Below are 12,556 nucleotides of genomic sequence, written 5' to 3'. Positions count from 1 at the left end.
ATTTGAATTCCTCATGGAAAGTGCAAATTTGAAGTGTTAAGTTGCCCCTGCCTGTGTCTGCTGGGTGTCCATGTGAGCTGGTGCTGATGGGAGGTTCCCAGCCTGCTGAAAGCTGCTGTGCTGTGCATGACAGCAAAGTTGTTTTCTCTCAGGCACATGGGGGGATTGTTGGGGTTGTCCTGTGCAGGGCCTGGAGTTGGATGATCCTTGTGGGTCCCTTCTGAGTCAGGATTCTGTGACTCTGATTCTGCCCTCTGGGCAGAATGTTCTACTCAGGATGTTCTACTCAGCTTGATGAAAACCTTTTGTTTTATCTTTTTTAAGGCAAAAACGAAGTTCAGACATTTTGAAGTCCCTGGAGAATGAGAGGTGAGTCTCTGAAACAAACTTGTCTGGAAAAGGGGTTAGAAGCTGGGAAGAGAGCTGGGAGCTTCCTGTCAGAGTCACAGTCTGAATCCACCCTAAGCCAGGTGAGGTTCCTCTCACACCTACAGCTGGCTCTGGTTACTGTTGGAGGCAAGAACACTGGACTCAGAGTGGCTGGTCCTACCCAGTCTGGCACACCCAGTCACAGAGTGATTTTACCTCTTTTTCATCTCTGGATGGTCCTAAATAATGAGTTTGGGAACAAAACTCTATTCCAATATCAGAGACCAGCAGAGATCCTCCATCTGCTGGCAAGCAAGGCAGGTATGAGTGTGTTCCAGCAATGTGTTCAGGCTGGGAGGAGCAGGTGGGAAGCAAATCTGCCATTGAGCCAACACTGTGAGCTAACTCTGCACCAAAAGTGACTGTCCCCAGCTCTGCCCTGCCTGTGAGCCGCCCCCTCCCTTCAGCCAGCTGGGCTGTGGCCCAGTAAACTGGGTGAACATCATCCAGTTGTTTGTCAGGCTGTTCCCCAGCCACACCAGCTCCTGACCTGGTCAATGGTGGGGGGAATGTGCTGGAACAAGGGCAGGGGTGGTGGGGAGGGAGGCCAGGCTGCTGCCTGCAGTGGCACTGCTCACTTGGGCCAGCTCTGCAGGGCTCATCCAGCTCAGCAGAAAGGAGAGCCAGGGAAGGGCCTGGCACTGTTTGGGGAGAGCATGTGCACGTTGTGTTGATGTTCTGTCTCCAGAAAAATCAATTTCCCTGTCTAAAGCTACTGTCTCTGTGCTTTTGAGCAAATGTTGTCTCCCATAAAACTTAGAGGGTCTTCACCAAAAAATCACTGAGCTTTGGTGTCTCTGATAAGCCCAACTTTCCTGAGCAGGGTGAACCTGCCCAGCCTTGAGGCTCTGAGCTGGGTGGGTAAAGGAAAAGGGATCTTTTGCAGGAGTGGCTGAAGTGTTGTTTGTTGGCAGAATCAGGATGGAGCAGCTGATGGCAATAACCCAGGAGGAGACGGAGCAGCTGCGCAGGAGGGAAGTGGCCTGTGAGTCCAGCCAGGGCTTTGGGAGAGGGGTGAAGGGGCTGGGGCACCAGGAGCAGCTGAGGGGGCTCAGCCTCAAGAGGAAGAGGCTCTGGGGAGACTTTCTCACTCTCTACAACTCCCTGAATGAAACAAGGGTGAATCCAAATGGGGGTCAAGCTCTGCTCCCGGGGAACAAGGGGCAAGAGAAGAGGAAACAGCCTCAAGTGCCCCCAGGACTGGCAGAGCCCAACCCCTGCTCTGGGCCAGGGACAGGAGCCAGGGCACGGCTGGGGCTGGGCCAGGGCAGCTCAGGCTGGAGCTCAGGGCAAGGCTCTGCCCCCAGAGGGTGCTGGCACTGCCCAGGCTGCCCAGGGAATGGGCACGGCCCCGAGGCTGCCAGAGCTCCAGGAGCCTTTGGGCAGCGCTGCCAGGGGTGCCCAGGGTGGGGTGGGCAGGGACAGGGGCTGGGGGATCCTTGGGGTCCCTTCCTACTTCCCAGCAGATTCTGGGATCTCAAGGTTGGTAGGCAGGGACTGGGCTTCTCTTAGCACTGCAGAGGTGCAGGCAGAGGCAGGGTGGAGTTTGCTGAGCTCTTTTCCCAATGAAGAGCCACAGGTGGGTGGGTGTGCTCTGGAATCAGAGAGGTGGGAAGAGCAATGAGAAAGGAGCCACTGTTGGTTGCAGTGACTGCAGCAGCAGTGGTGGGTGAGTCCTGCTCTGCACACCCAGGCCAGGCAGGCACTGACAGCCCCTCTGTCCCCTCTGTCCCCAGCTGCCATGCAGCAGATGCTGGCTGAGACCTACAAGAACAAACTCCTCCAAATGACCTCGGAGTCTCGCCGGCAGGACCTCGTCAGCCAGGCCTGCTCCAGGTGCAGGGGCTCTCTGGGGCTGGTGGTGCTGTGAAATCCCTTTCTTTCAGGAATGTAATTTGTTGTGGTGTGCTGTAATGTCCCATTTTGGCCTTCCAGGTCATTCCCCCAGGTGTGCCTATGCCTCTCTCCCTTCCCCCTTGCCCCCATGCTGAGTGAGTCCTGTCAATCAGGCTGAACACTCCAGCAAGGCGTCGTGTGCTTGGTCAAGTTCAAAGGATGCCCCTCAGGCCCAGAGGTCATTGGCCTGTCTGGGTGTCACCTTCCCCTGAGACCCTGCCCCTCTCACCTGGTTGGTGGCTCACCTGTCCCTCCCCTCCCCCTGTCCCTGAGCTTAAAAAGGTGATCAGACCATGCGGCCGAGGTTCTGTTGGAGCAGTTGCTCACGTTCAGACCTCTGTAACCATGGAATAAACCTCTGGACATTAAACCCTCCAGCAGAATCCTCTCCTTTTTCTCTTCACCATCGCCTGAAGCCATTCCTCCTGAGGTAAACGGGGTTCCTAACAAGCCTGGACTTGTTCAGTGCCCAGCTGCAATCTCCAGCAAGCCAAGGTATCTCTGGGGTGACACACCGCAGTTGCTGCCTTTGGCCCAGCAGCGAGGGTCAGACTGGCCCAGGCACAATCTAACTGGGAATATTGGGAGCCTTTTTCCAATAGTAATTCCCATAAGTACACCAGGAACTCCTGGAGCTGCTGGAATGCAGCAGGACAGCTGTAACAGCCCAGGACAGTGCAAATTAAACTGTCAGACTGCCTTAAATGAACCACCTTCTAACCACCACAGTTTGCATCTTGTTAATCACACTTTGGGGGAACTGTCATTTTTTTGCACTGTTTATTTTGCCTTATACATTCTGCTAAATATGGAGGGTGGAGTTAGACCAGTTGTATTCCTGTTTTCTGAGGCACTTCAGTGCCAAACTGTGGCCCAGAGCTGCTCCCCTCAGCTCCCAGGCTGCCTCAGGGGTGCTGTGTGAGCATAAGGAGTACATGAGTGTTGCTGAGCATCCTGCCTCACTGTTTACAACAAGATGAGAAATTTTAATCTGGCAACATCTGGCACTGACCAAAACCAGCCTTGTGAGCCTGTGACCTGCTCAGCAGGGCCACAGGAGCCTGTGCAGGTTTGGTTTGGGTGTAGGGAAGGAGATGTTAAATTTGTGGCCTTCAGCTGTGCAGTGCCACTTCCCCTGTTCATTAAGAAATTCCTCCTCCTGCTTTCCTCTGAGTCCCAGCCCCAGCATTAACCCCATGGCACATCCATCTCCTTGCAGCCTGGCTGAGATGGATCAGAAGTTCCAGCAGATCCTGGCTTGGCAGCAGCTGGACCAGAGCAAAGCTGTCAGTGAGATCTTGCAGCAGGTAGGCAAGGGAGCAAACTGCTCATGGGGGATGGAGGAGAGCAGGATCCAGAGTGGGTCACAGGAGCAGCAGGGGCTGGGCTGCATGCAGAAGTGATTTTATTTAACACTACATGCTAAACTTTGAAAATATTTCCTATTCTGCCAAACTAACTTGGGTGGTTGAAATAAAAATTATTTTTTATCTAGCCAGCAAATTTGCAGAAAGGACAGAAGCACAACTGACACAATGATTAAGAGGGGATTTTGAGACAGAAGTGCTGTCTTTCGGCAGGTTTCCTGTGGGACTTGGGACAAGCATTTTCAAAGTTTGTTCTCAGAAATGCTGGGCAGCTGTGCCCTGCAGCACAGCCTGGCTGCTCAGTGCTGCTGAAAAGGAGAGCTGGGCTCACACAGAGCATTCCAGATGAATGTTTGAATGACATTAATATTTCTCTGTGTGTCTCCAGGCTGGGCTTTACCTGTTGGGCTCTCAGCTGTGTTTCAGGATGTTGTTGCTCAGATCAAGCACCAGTCAGGGACTTGTTCCTGAATCCCTGCCAGGCAGCAGCTTCTGAGCCCATCAGCAGCAGCTGCACCAAGCACCTCACTAAGCAGGGTTTTGCCTGTCCCTCAGGTTGAGATGCAGAAAACTGCCTTTGAAGCTCTCCAGGTGAAGAAGGATCTTATGCACAGGCAGATCAGGAACCAGGTGAGTCAGCAACAGAGGAAAGAGCAACCAGCCCCTCAGCTCATGCTGCTGTTTGCTGAGACCCTGGGAGGAAGAACAAAGTGCTGTGAGCACAGAGCAGGGTCTGAGGACATGGAGAGCTCTTGGACAGTGATGGTTGCACTCCAGCTCTGAGGGAGGCAGTGTCAAAGCAGGTTTTGGCTTCAGGAGGTGGTGGCATTGCCACTCCTTCAGTGACCTGCACTGCTCTGGGGGTGACCTGCAGTTGCACCTCAGATTTCCTTCAGGCTGTGTACTTGGCAGGGCTGCTGCTTCCACGTGAGCCCACTGCATCTCCATCCAGCACATCAGAGCTGCACCTTGAGCCATCAGTTCACCTTTTCTTTCCCATTCTCAGCTCCATGCCTTTCTGAGCTCCATTCCACAGGAGGTGCAGTGATGTAGGTGGGGGGAAGAGCAAGTGCTGGTGGAGAAATTAGGGGTGGATGATGCAGGAAGGTGGAAAAGTGGCAGGGCATGATGCAGGACGATGGAAAAGTGGCAGGGGATGATGCAGGAAGGTGGAAAAGTGGCAGGGGATGATGCAGGATGATGGAAATGTGGCAGGGGATGATGCAGGATGATGGAAAAGTGGCAGAGGATGATGCAGGATGATGGAAAATTGGCAGGGGATGATGCAGGATGATGGAAGAGTGGCAGAGGATGATGCAGGATGATGGAAAAGAGGCAGGGCATGATGCAGGAAGGTGGAAAAGTGGCAGAGGATGATGCAGGAAGGTGGGAAGGCAGCAGTGGTGGATGCAGGAAGGAGGGTTGCTGGTTTCTGACACTGCTCCAGAATCTTCCCTCTCCTGACTGGACACAGAGTAAAAGTCTCAGTTCAGGATTTGGTGGATAGACTTGAGGACTTGGATATTTTGAGTGCCCCAGTGACCAATCTCTGCTGGAAGCCTGAGCCCTGTCTGACAGCTCCCATCATTGCCTGGCTTCACCATAAGGGCCCTGCATTTTGCTCCCTCTTCCTCTGTGAACAAAGGGGGTTTGTTCCTTGATGCCAAGGCTGGACCTTTCACCCTTGGGACCCCTCCCACCCTGTGCTGCAGGGGCAGAGCCCTGGGGTCAGCAGGAGCAGCGTGGCCTGGGGACAGTTGGTGGCCTGGCAGAGGGGTGAGCTGGGCTCTCATCTTGGCTTTGCTGTGGGACCTTGGACCTTCATCTTGGGCTTTACTGTGGGACCCTGGACCTTCACCTCTCTGTGTCTCAGTTGTCCCACCTGAAAGAGCAGCTGTTGTTCTGGGCTTGCTGGAGCACCTGGAAAGCAGAGAACTGTCCCAGGAGTCTGAGCTGGGAGGGCCTTTGCTCTGCATTCCAGGGTGGCTGCCAAAGGTTTGGGTGCACAAACTGATGGCAGTGTCAGCTCCAGACCTGAGCAGAAGTGTTCAGAGTAGAGAGACAGCTGGAGTGGGGGGACACAGCTCCTCAGGTAAAAGAAGAGGGACCCTCAGCACACACATCACCAAAGGGCACAAGCAGCACCTCTGGGTGCTCTGCAGTGCTGCCCTTGCCAGTGAGACCTCATTTAAAAAGAGCATAAATCAAAGTCATTTTAAATGTCAGTAAAAAATGTTTCATCTTCTGTTTAGATTAAATTAATAGAAACAGAGTTATTGCAGCTGACACAGCTGGAGGTAAAGAGGCAAGAACTGGACACAGAGACACTGCAGGTACGTGGGGCTCTGGGGCTGCCCCCCACCCTCCCTGCTCTGGGGTTGCTCCACCTGCTTCCCTTGCTCCTGGCACTTTCCAGATGGGTTTATGCTCAGTCAGGAGGTTCTTCTGCACAGGACACCAACCCCTGTGTGTCCTGGCAATGTGGGACACCAACCCCTGTGTGTCCTGAGGATGTGGGGCACCAACCCCTGTGTGTCCTGAGGATGTGGGACACCAACCCCTGTGTGTCCTGGCAATGTGGGACACCAACCCCTGTGTGTCCTGGCAATGTGGGACACCAACCCCTGTGTGTCCTGGCAACGTGGGACATCACTGCTGCTCCCAAACACCCTCAGGCATTCTCAGCAGAGAGACAGAGGAGCCCTGATAGGAATGGGCAGTTCCAGGTGTGCTGGGTGGGGAAGGATTTTGCAATCCAGTTGTTGGCTGTCCCAAAAAAAGACTGGATGTGGCACTTGCTGCCATGATCTAGTTGAATTGTTAGAACATGGGTTGGACTTGATGATCTTACAGGTCTCTTCCAGCCTTGAATTTCTGTGATTCTGTGAAAACCACCTGCCTGCTGTGCATTGCATGTCCTCTTGCATTGTGTTCTGTTTTGGTTTTGGCATCATCAGCAGTCACACATTGAGGAATGCCAGGTTTAGCCTCAGCAGCTTGGCTTTAAATTTTGTTTTGTGATGATTTGCATCAGTACTTTTCTTCTGTGTGCCATGTGCCAGGTCAGGTCACCTGTTTATTCAGCCCACAATTAGTGACAAACAGCCAGGGCAGTGACAGAGAGTGGGAAGTGGCTCCAGGCAGCAGTGCCTGTCCTGGATCCTTCAGGTGCCAGGTTTGGGTTGTGCTGCCTGGACTCACTCAGCTCCTCTGTGTCACTCTGTGCTCTTGGAGGGACCACCCAGAGTTCCTGCAGGGCAGCCCAGGTGTGAGCACAGGAGCTGCAGGGCAGTGCAGGGAGCAGAGCTCTGCACCAGGGGCTGAGGAACGAGCCCTGAGCACCTGGGTCTGCCTGATCCCCCTGCCCTTGGTGCTGTGCCCCCCACAGGGTCCCTGCTGGGCTGGGCAGCTCCTCCTGTCATCTGTTGTCCCTGTCCCTCCCTGGAGGTGCTGGTGCTGCTGCCTCTGTGGTCCCCTGGAGGTGGGGCTGGCCTGGGAGGGGCAGCTGCTCCTCTGCTTGTCCCTGTGCAGGCTCCAGGTGCTGATCCCAGGCTGGACAGGCTGGCAGCCCCCTGGGACAGAGGACAATGTCCCTGCCTGTGGTAGGGGGTGGGACAAGATGGGTTTTAAGGTCTCTTCCAACCAAACTAGTCTGGAGTTCTGTGATCAATGAAGGTGTCCCCAAACTCCAGGGTGTAACAGAATCCTTGTCCCTGATGGCCTCTGCTCAGAGATAGGTGAGGTGGGACTGAAGCTGCAGAGGGGCCATGATGGGACATTCCTGAGCCAATTAACTCTGCAATGCCAGGGAGTGGCTGCAGGGATGCCTGGCCTTGCCCTGGTGTGCTTGGGGTGAGACCCCAGGGCAAGGAAGCATCCCAAGGGCAAGGGGACCTCACTGTCCTGGTAACCTGCAGGACTCCAGACCTGCTTTCAGGTGGTCTTTTCTCAGCTGGACAGGGCTTGGAGCAACCTGGGACAGTGGGAGGTGTCCCTGCCCATGGCAGGGGTGGCACTGGATGGGCTTTAAGGTCCCTTCCAACCCAAACCAGGCTGGGATTCCATGATTCTGAGGAGGGGTACCAGGGATACCTTTGGCTGAGCTCCTGATGGAGCGAGAAGGAGCAGCTGCAGCCAGGGTGGGCTGGGGCTGACAGAGCAGTGCAGGGCTGAGGGAGCAGCTTCAGCTGGAGAGGATCTGAGCTGTGGGGCACAGGGATTGCACAGCCACAGGGGCTGCTGTGGGGCTGGCAGGGGCTTTGCTGGGAGCAGTGGAGGCAGCAGTGTGGGGCTGGGGCTGCAGAGTGGGGCTGGGACAGCAGAATGGGGCTGGGGCTGGGACAGCAGAATGGGGCTGGGGCTGGGACAGCAGAGTGGGGCTGGGGCTACAGAGTGGGGCTGGGGCTGCAGAGTGGGACTGGGGCTGGGGCTGGGGCTGCAGTGTGGGGCTGGGGCTGCAGTGTGGGGCTGGGGCTGGGGCTGCAGAGTGGGGCTGGGGCTGCATTGTGGGGCTGCAGTGTGGGGCTGGGGCTGCCAGAGCTCTCCCCTTGCAGGAGGCAATCACGGAGCAGCGCCGGGCACTCGGCTCCCTCCTGCAGCAGCTGCTCAAGGAGAAGAAGCAAAGGGAGGAGGAACTGCAGCAAATCCTGGTAATGAAGCCCCTCATGCAGAGCTGTGGGTGAGGAAGGATCTGGGTTGGCTGCAGGGAGAGCCCATGGCTCGGTGTGGGAGTGAAGGGGGGGAGCAGGGCAGGGCTGTGTCCAGGTCCAGAAGCCAGTTTAGTCCCAGGGAGTTGTAACACGAACCTGGGGGGCACAGCCAGCACTGCCTGGGGCAGCGTGGGCACCATCATCACCCCCAGTGACCCTGCTGGGAAGGGAGGGGGCAGCAGGATGAGCACAAGGGATGGGAGTTGTGCTCTGAGCCTCAGGAGATCAGGCCACAGGGCTGGGGCAAAGGGAGCAGTGAAATGCACAGCCCCATGTGGGGTCAAAGTGGGGCCAGCCTGCAGGAGGCAGAAATTCTGTCTGACCCCATCACAGGGCTCTGGCTGGGCCCTGCAGTGCCCAGGCTGGGGGTTCCCTCCTCACACCCATCCCTGAACCCCTCAGGCCGTGTTCCCTCGGGTGCTGAATGAATGGAGTTTTTTTTCAGCTGGAAATGGAGGCAAAGAGCGAAACCAAGCAGGAGAACTATTGGCTGATCCAGTACCAGCGCCTGCTGAACCAGAAGCCCCTGTCCCTGAAGCTCCAGGTGCTGCTGCTGTTCCTGCTGCCACTGTGGCTCTGCTTTGCTCTGGGGGGAGCAAGGAGCCTCCTGAGCTGAGGCTGGGAGCAGGTCACAGAGCCCTCACACAGATCCAGTGCTGCCCATGGTGCTCTGAGCTCCCTCATTCCTGCCTGGGGAGGGGTGGAGCTGCCCAGGTCCCTGTGGTGCCAACACCTCAGCTGTTCCAGCAGGAGCTGCTGTCCCAGCCCCAGACTGCTGGTCAGGAACAGCAAACTCTTGAGTACCATCCAGGCACGGCTTCTTGTTCCGGCTGAGCACCCAAAGGGCTCTGCTTGGCTCCCCAAATTCCCTTCAAACACGACTGAGTGCAGCAACTCCTGCCCATTCCTGCACCTCATGGCCTGAGCCAGGACTTTATGCTGGTCAAGTCCCCTCAGGGTGGGCACAAGGAGCTGATCTGAGCTCTGCCTGTGCTGTAGATTGGCCTGAGCTGGCAAAGCAGGGGCTGCTGCAGACATGCATTGCCAAGGGTGGTGTTTCATGTGTGAGGGCAGAGCTCCCCGGGGCTGCAGCTCCTCCCGAGGGGCAGCTCCCACCTCTGCTCTGGGCCAGGGACAGGAGCCAGGGCACGGCTGGGGCTGGGACAGGGCAGCTCAGGCTGAGCTCAGGGCAAGGCTCTGCCCCCAGAGGGTGCTGGCACTGCCCAGGCTGCCCAGGGAATGGGCACGGCCCCGAGGCTGCCAGAGCTCCAGGAGCCTTTGGGCAGCGCTGCCAGGGGTGCCCAGGCTGGGGCTGCTGGGGGGGGCTGGGCTGGGGGATCCTGGGGGGTCCCTTCAGCTCAGGATATTCTGTGATTCCCAGACCTCAACAGTTTGAACTGTGCCCATAAAACCCCTGGGGCCAGAGCTGCTCCAGCTGTTGGATTTCCAGGCTTTGCTGTGTTTGGATGCAGCAGAGCTGGAGCAGGGCAGGCCAGGGATGGGCACAGCCCCAGCCCTGCTGCTGCCTGGCCCCAGGGGCACATCTGGGAGCTCATTCCATGTTTTGCAGGAGAAGGGTTTGGAGCAGCAGCTGGTGGCCCTGCTGCTGGAGCTCTCTGCTGAGCAGTACGTGCCCATCTTCGCTCACCACCGAATATCCCTGGACACGCTGGGCACCATGAGTGCCAGTGACCTGGAGAAGGTACGAGACAGAGAGCCACAGTGTGGGGCAGCACCAGCTGGGATTGTCCCTGTCCCTGCTCAGAATCCAGCTGTGCCTGACTGCATGCTCTGCTGTGTCACCTCCCCACAGGGACAGGTGCCTGTGCTGCTCTGTCTGTCCCTGTGGGCAGTGGCTCTCCCAGAGACCTGCATGGTGAGCTGCAGCCTGGCTCCCTCTTCCACCATCCTCCAGGTGCTCTCTCTGTAGTAGAAATAGCACCAAGGAATTCCTGGTGCCTGGCAGAGGGGGCTGTCCTTGGCATGGCCACATTTTGCCAGTGATGCCCAGGAGTTTTCAGTGTTCCCTTGGGGACATCAGCCTGCTGTCTGTCCCTCTGGAGCCAACACGCTCCTCTTTCCCCACAGCTCGGTGTGACAGAGGCTGGGCTGCAGCATGCCATCCTCAGGCGGGCTCGGGAGATCCTGGCTGTGGCCACGACCATCCCAGGTACCTCCAGTTGTTTTCTGCCACGTTTTACACCTGCCGTGGGTGTGTGAGGAGGGCAGGAGGGCTGCGGGGGCGATGGCAGCGCTCAGGGCACTCAGCTGGCTGTGCTTGCAGAGCTGCGGAGGGCAGAGGAGAGCGAGGCCCCTGCGGGCCCCGAGCCCAGCGCTCCCCTGGAGGAGCCCCCGGGCCCCGCGGCCCCCACGGCCCCGGCGCTGCCGGGGGACGAGCGGCAGTCGGAGTGCGTTGTGTGCATGGAGCGGGAGGTGAGAGCCGCCACCGCCCGGGAGGGAGGGCGGGATCCAGCGCTGCCCCAGCTCTGCCCGGCCCTGGCAGTGCCCGGGTGCTGATCCCGCCAGATCCGGGCACGGCCGGGCTGGGCACGGCAGCGGGGACGGGGGAGAGAAGGGCGGGGCAGGGATGGACAGGGCCGGGCAGGGACGGACCGGGCTCCGTGCGGGCTTGGGCAGGAGCTCGCTGAGCTCACGGGGCTGCTCAGCTCAGCTCAGCCCCGCCGTGTCCCGCCCCGTGTCCCATTGCATCCTACCCTGTGTCACATGGTGTCTGTCCTTCCTCGTATCCCATTGTGTCCTGCCCCGTGTCCCATGGTGTCCACCCCGTGTCCCATCGCGTCCTACCCTATGTCCTACGGTGTCCTTCCCCATGTCTCATCGCGTCCTGCCCCGTGTCCCATGGTGTCTGTCCTTCCTCGTGTCCCATCGTGTCCTTCCCCCTATCCCATCGTGTCCTGCTGGGCGCAGCCCTGCCCCGCACACCCAGGGGGGACAGAGATCGGGGTGTGGGGCTCTCTCCCCACGCTGAGCCCCCGCGGGTGCTCCCCGTGCCGGGAGCGGTGTTCAGGGCCAGCAGCACTCTCCGTGTCCCCTCTGTGTCTCTCCCCCAGCCCCAGATGATTTTCCTGCCCTGTGGCCACGTCTGCTGCTGCCAGGGCTGCTGCGAGCGGCTGCTCTCGTGCCCGCTGTGCCGCCAGGACATCGCGCAGCGCGTCCGCATCTTCCACAGCGCCTAGGGCGGCCCGGAGGCCCCGGCCCCGCTCGGGCTGTTCCCGCTGCCGCTCCTGTCCCCGGAACAGCCCGCGGCTGGCACTGCCCTCCCCACGCTGGGAGCCCCTGCATCCCCCTCGCAGCTCCCCGGGGCTCCTGCAGTGAATCCCTTCGCCCTTGGTCCCCGTGCCTGGGTGACAAACCGGGCGCAGCTGCGGCTCCTCCTCTCTGGCGGAGGTGTTTGCTGTCAGAAAGGCCCCGGGGGCTCGCAGGGACACGGGGAGCGCTTCCAGCAGTGCTGCACGGAGGGAGGGGAATTTCCCGTGGGATCATTCGGTCAGGACATGCCGTTCTTAGTGTGCTCACAGTGCCGTGCACCTCTGTCATGCCAAAGGTCTGGGGCTTCGGCTCTGGAGCCCCACGGAAGCTGTCTGGGTCCGAGCCTTAGGAACTCCCCAGGCCCCGGTTCCTGCAACACCCCCGGGACTGGAGGGACCTGCCCTGGCCAGGGGAGCCCGTGGGGGTCCCTCATCCACAAACCAGGTGGGCAGAAAGTGCTGCTGCCACTGGGGCAGGGCTGCACTGGGGAGTGGGGGCTGCGCCATTGTCATTGATCAGTAACAATTCCTGTCTGCCCTCAGCTCTTGACCCTGAAATATAAAAATGCTGCCACGAGCCTTGCCCCACCACAGCCTTCCCCAGGAGCAGCCATTAAATGCAGCTGGTTTCTGCTGGGGGTGTTTGCTCACTCTTTCCTTCTGCAGGGGGGGTGGCTGGAGCAGGGACAGGGCCACCACCCCATGCCCCGCTGTCCCAGTGTCACCTCCTCCTTCTCGTCTCCTTGTCAGAGAAGAATTTGAGCCTCTGGGCCTCCTCCCAGGGTGTTGCTCATCGTGGAGCTGCCCCAGGGATGTCCAGGCAGGGGAGACCTTGGACCCTGCGCTTGGCTTGCCTCACATGAGCTGCCCCATGCAGAACATCCCT

The 12,556-nt window shown here is 58.5% G+C and overlaps 1 protein-coding gene across 4 annotated transcripts in view; it reads left to right on the top strand.

The window, feature by feature from the left end:
• Nucleotides 1-12,303, top strand: part of LRSAM1 (leucine rich repeat and sterile alpha motif containing 1) — a 28,459-nt gene extending 16,156 nt beyond the window's left edge. For 2 of the 4 annotated variants that reach the window (XM_063174929.1, XM_063174928.1), the window contains exons 14-25: nt 325-369; nt 1,344-1,414; nt 2,166-2,265; nt 3,545-3,632; nt 4,248-4,322; nt 5,945-6,025; nt 8,246-8,341; nt 8,847-8,945; nt 9,972-10,103; nt 10,490-10,571; nt 10,686-10,834; nt 11,473-12,146. In XM_063174929.1, coding sequence (XP_063030999.1) covers nt 325-369; nt 1,344-1,414; nt 2,166-2,265; nt 3,545-3,632; nt 4,248-4,322; nt 5,945-6,025; nt 8,246-8,341; nt 8,847-8,945; nt 9,972-10,103; nt 10,490-10,571; nt 10,686-10,834; nt 11,473-11,598 — 1,144 coding nt within the window. In that variant the 3' untranslated portion in view covers nt 11,599-12,146. Of the gene's footprint in view, nt 1-324; nt 370-1,343; nt 1,415-2,165; nt 2,266-3,544; nt 3,633-4,247; nt 4,323-5,944; nt 6,026-8,245; nt 8,342-8,846; nt 8,946-9,971; nt 10,104-10,489; nt 10,572-10,685; nt 10,835-11,472; nt 12,147-12,213 lie in introns of those variants that run through there. The other 2 variants (XR_010030371.1, XM_063174930.1) reach the window with 2 other exon arrangements.
• Nucleotides 12,304-12,556: the final 253 nt, after the last annotated feature.

Source organism: Melospiza melodia, chromosome 22, assembly GCF_035770615.1.
Source record: "Melospiza melodia melodia isolate bMelMel2 chromosome 22, bMelMel2.pri, whole genome shotgun sequence".
Taxonomy (NCBI): Eukaryota; Metazoa; Chordata; class Aves; order Passeriformes; family Passerellidae; genus Melospiza; species Melospiza melodia.
The sequence above is the reverse complement of the archived record's forward strand: the minus strand, read 5'-3'. Positions and strand labels throughout refer to the sequence as shown.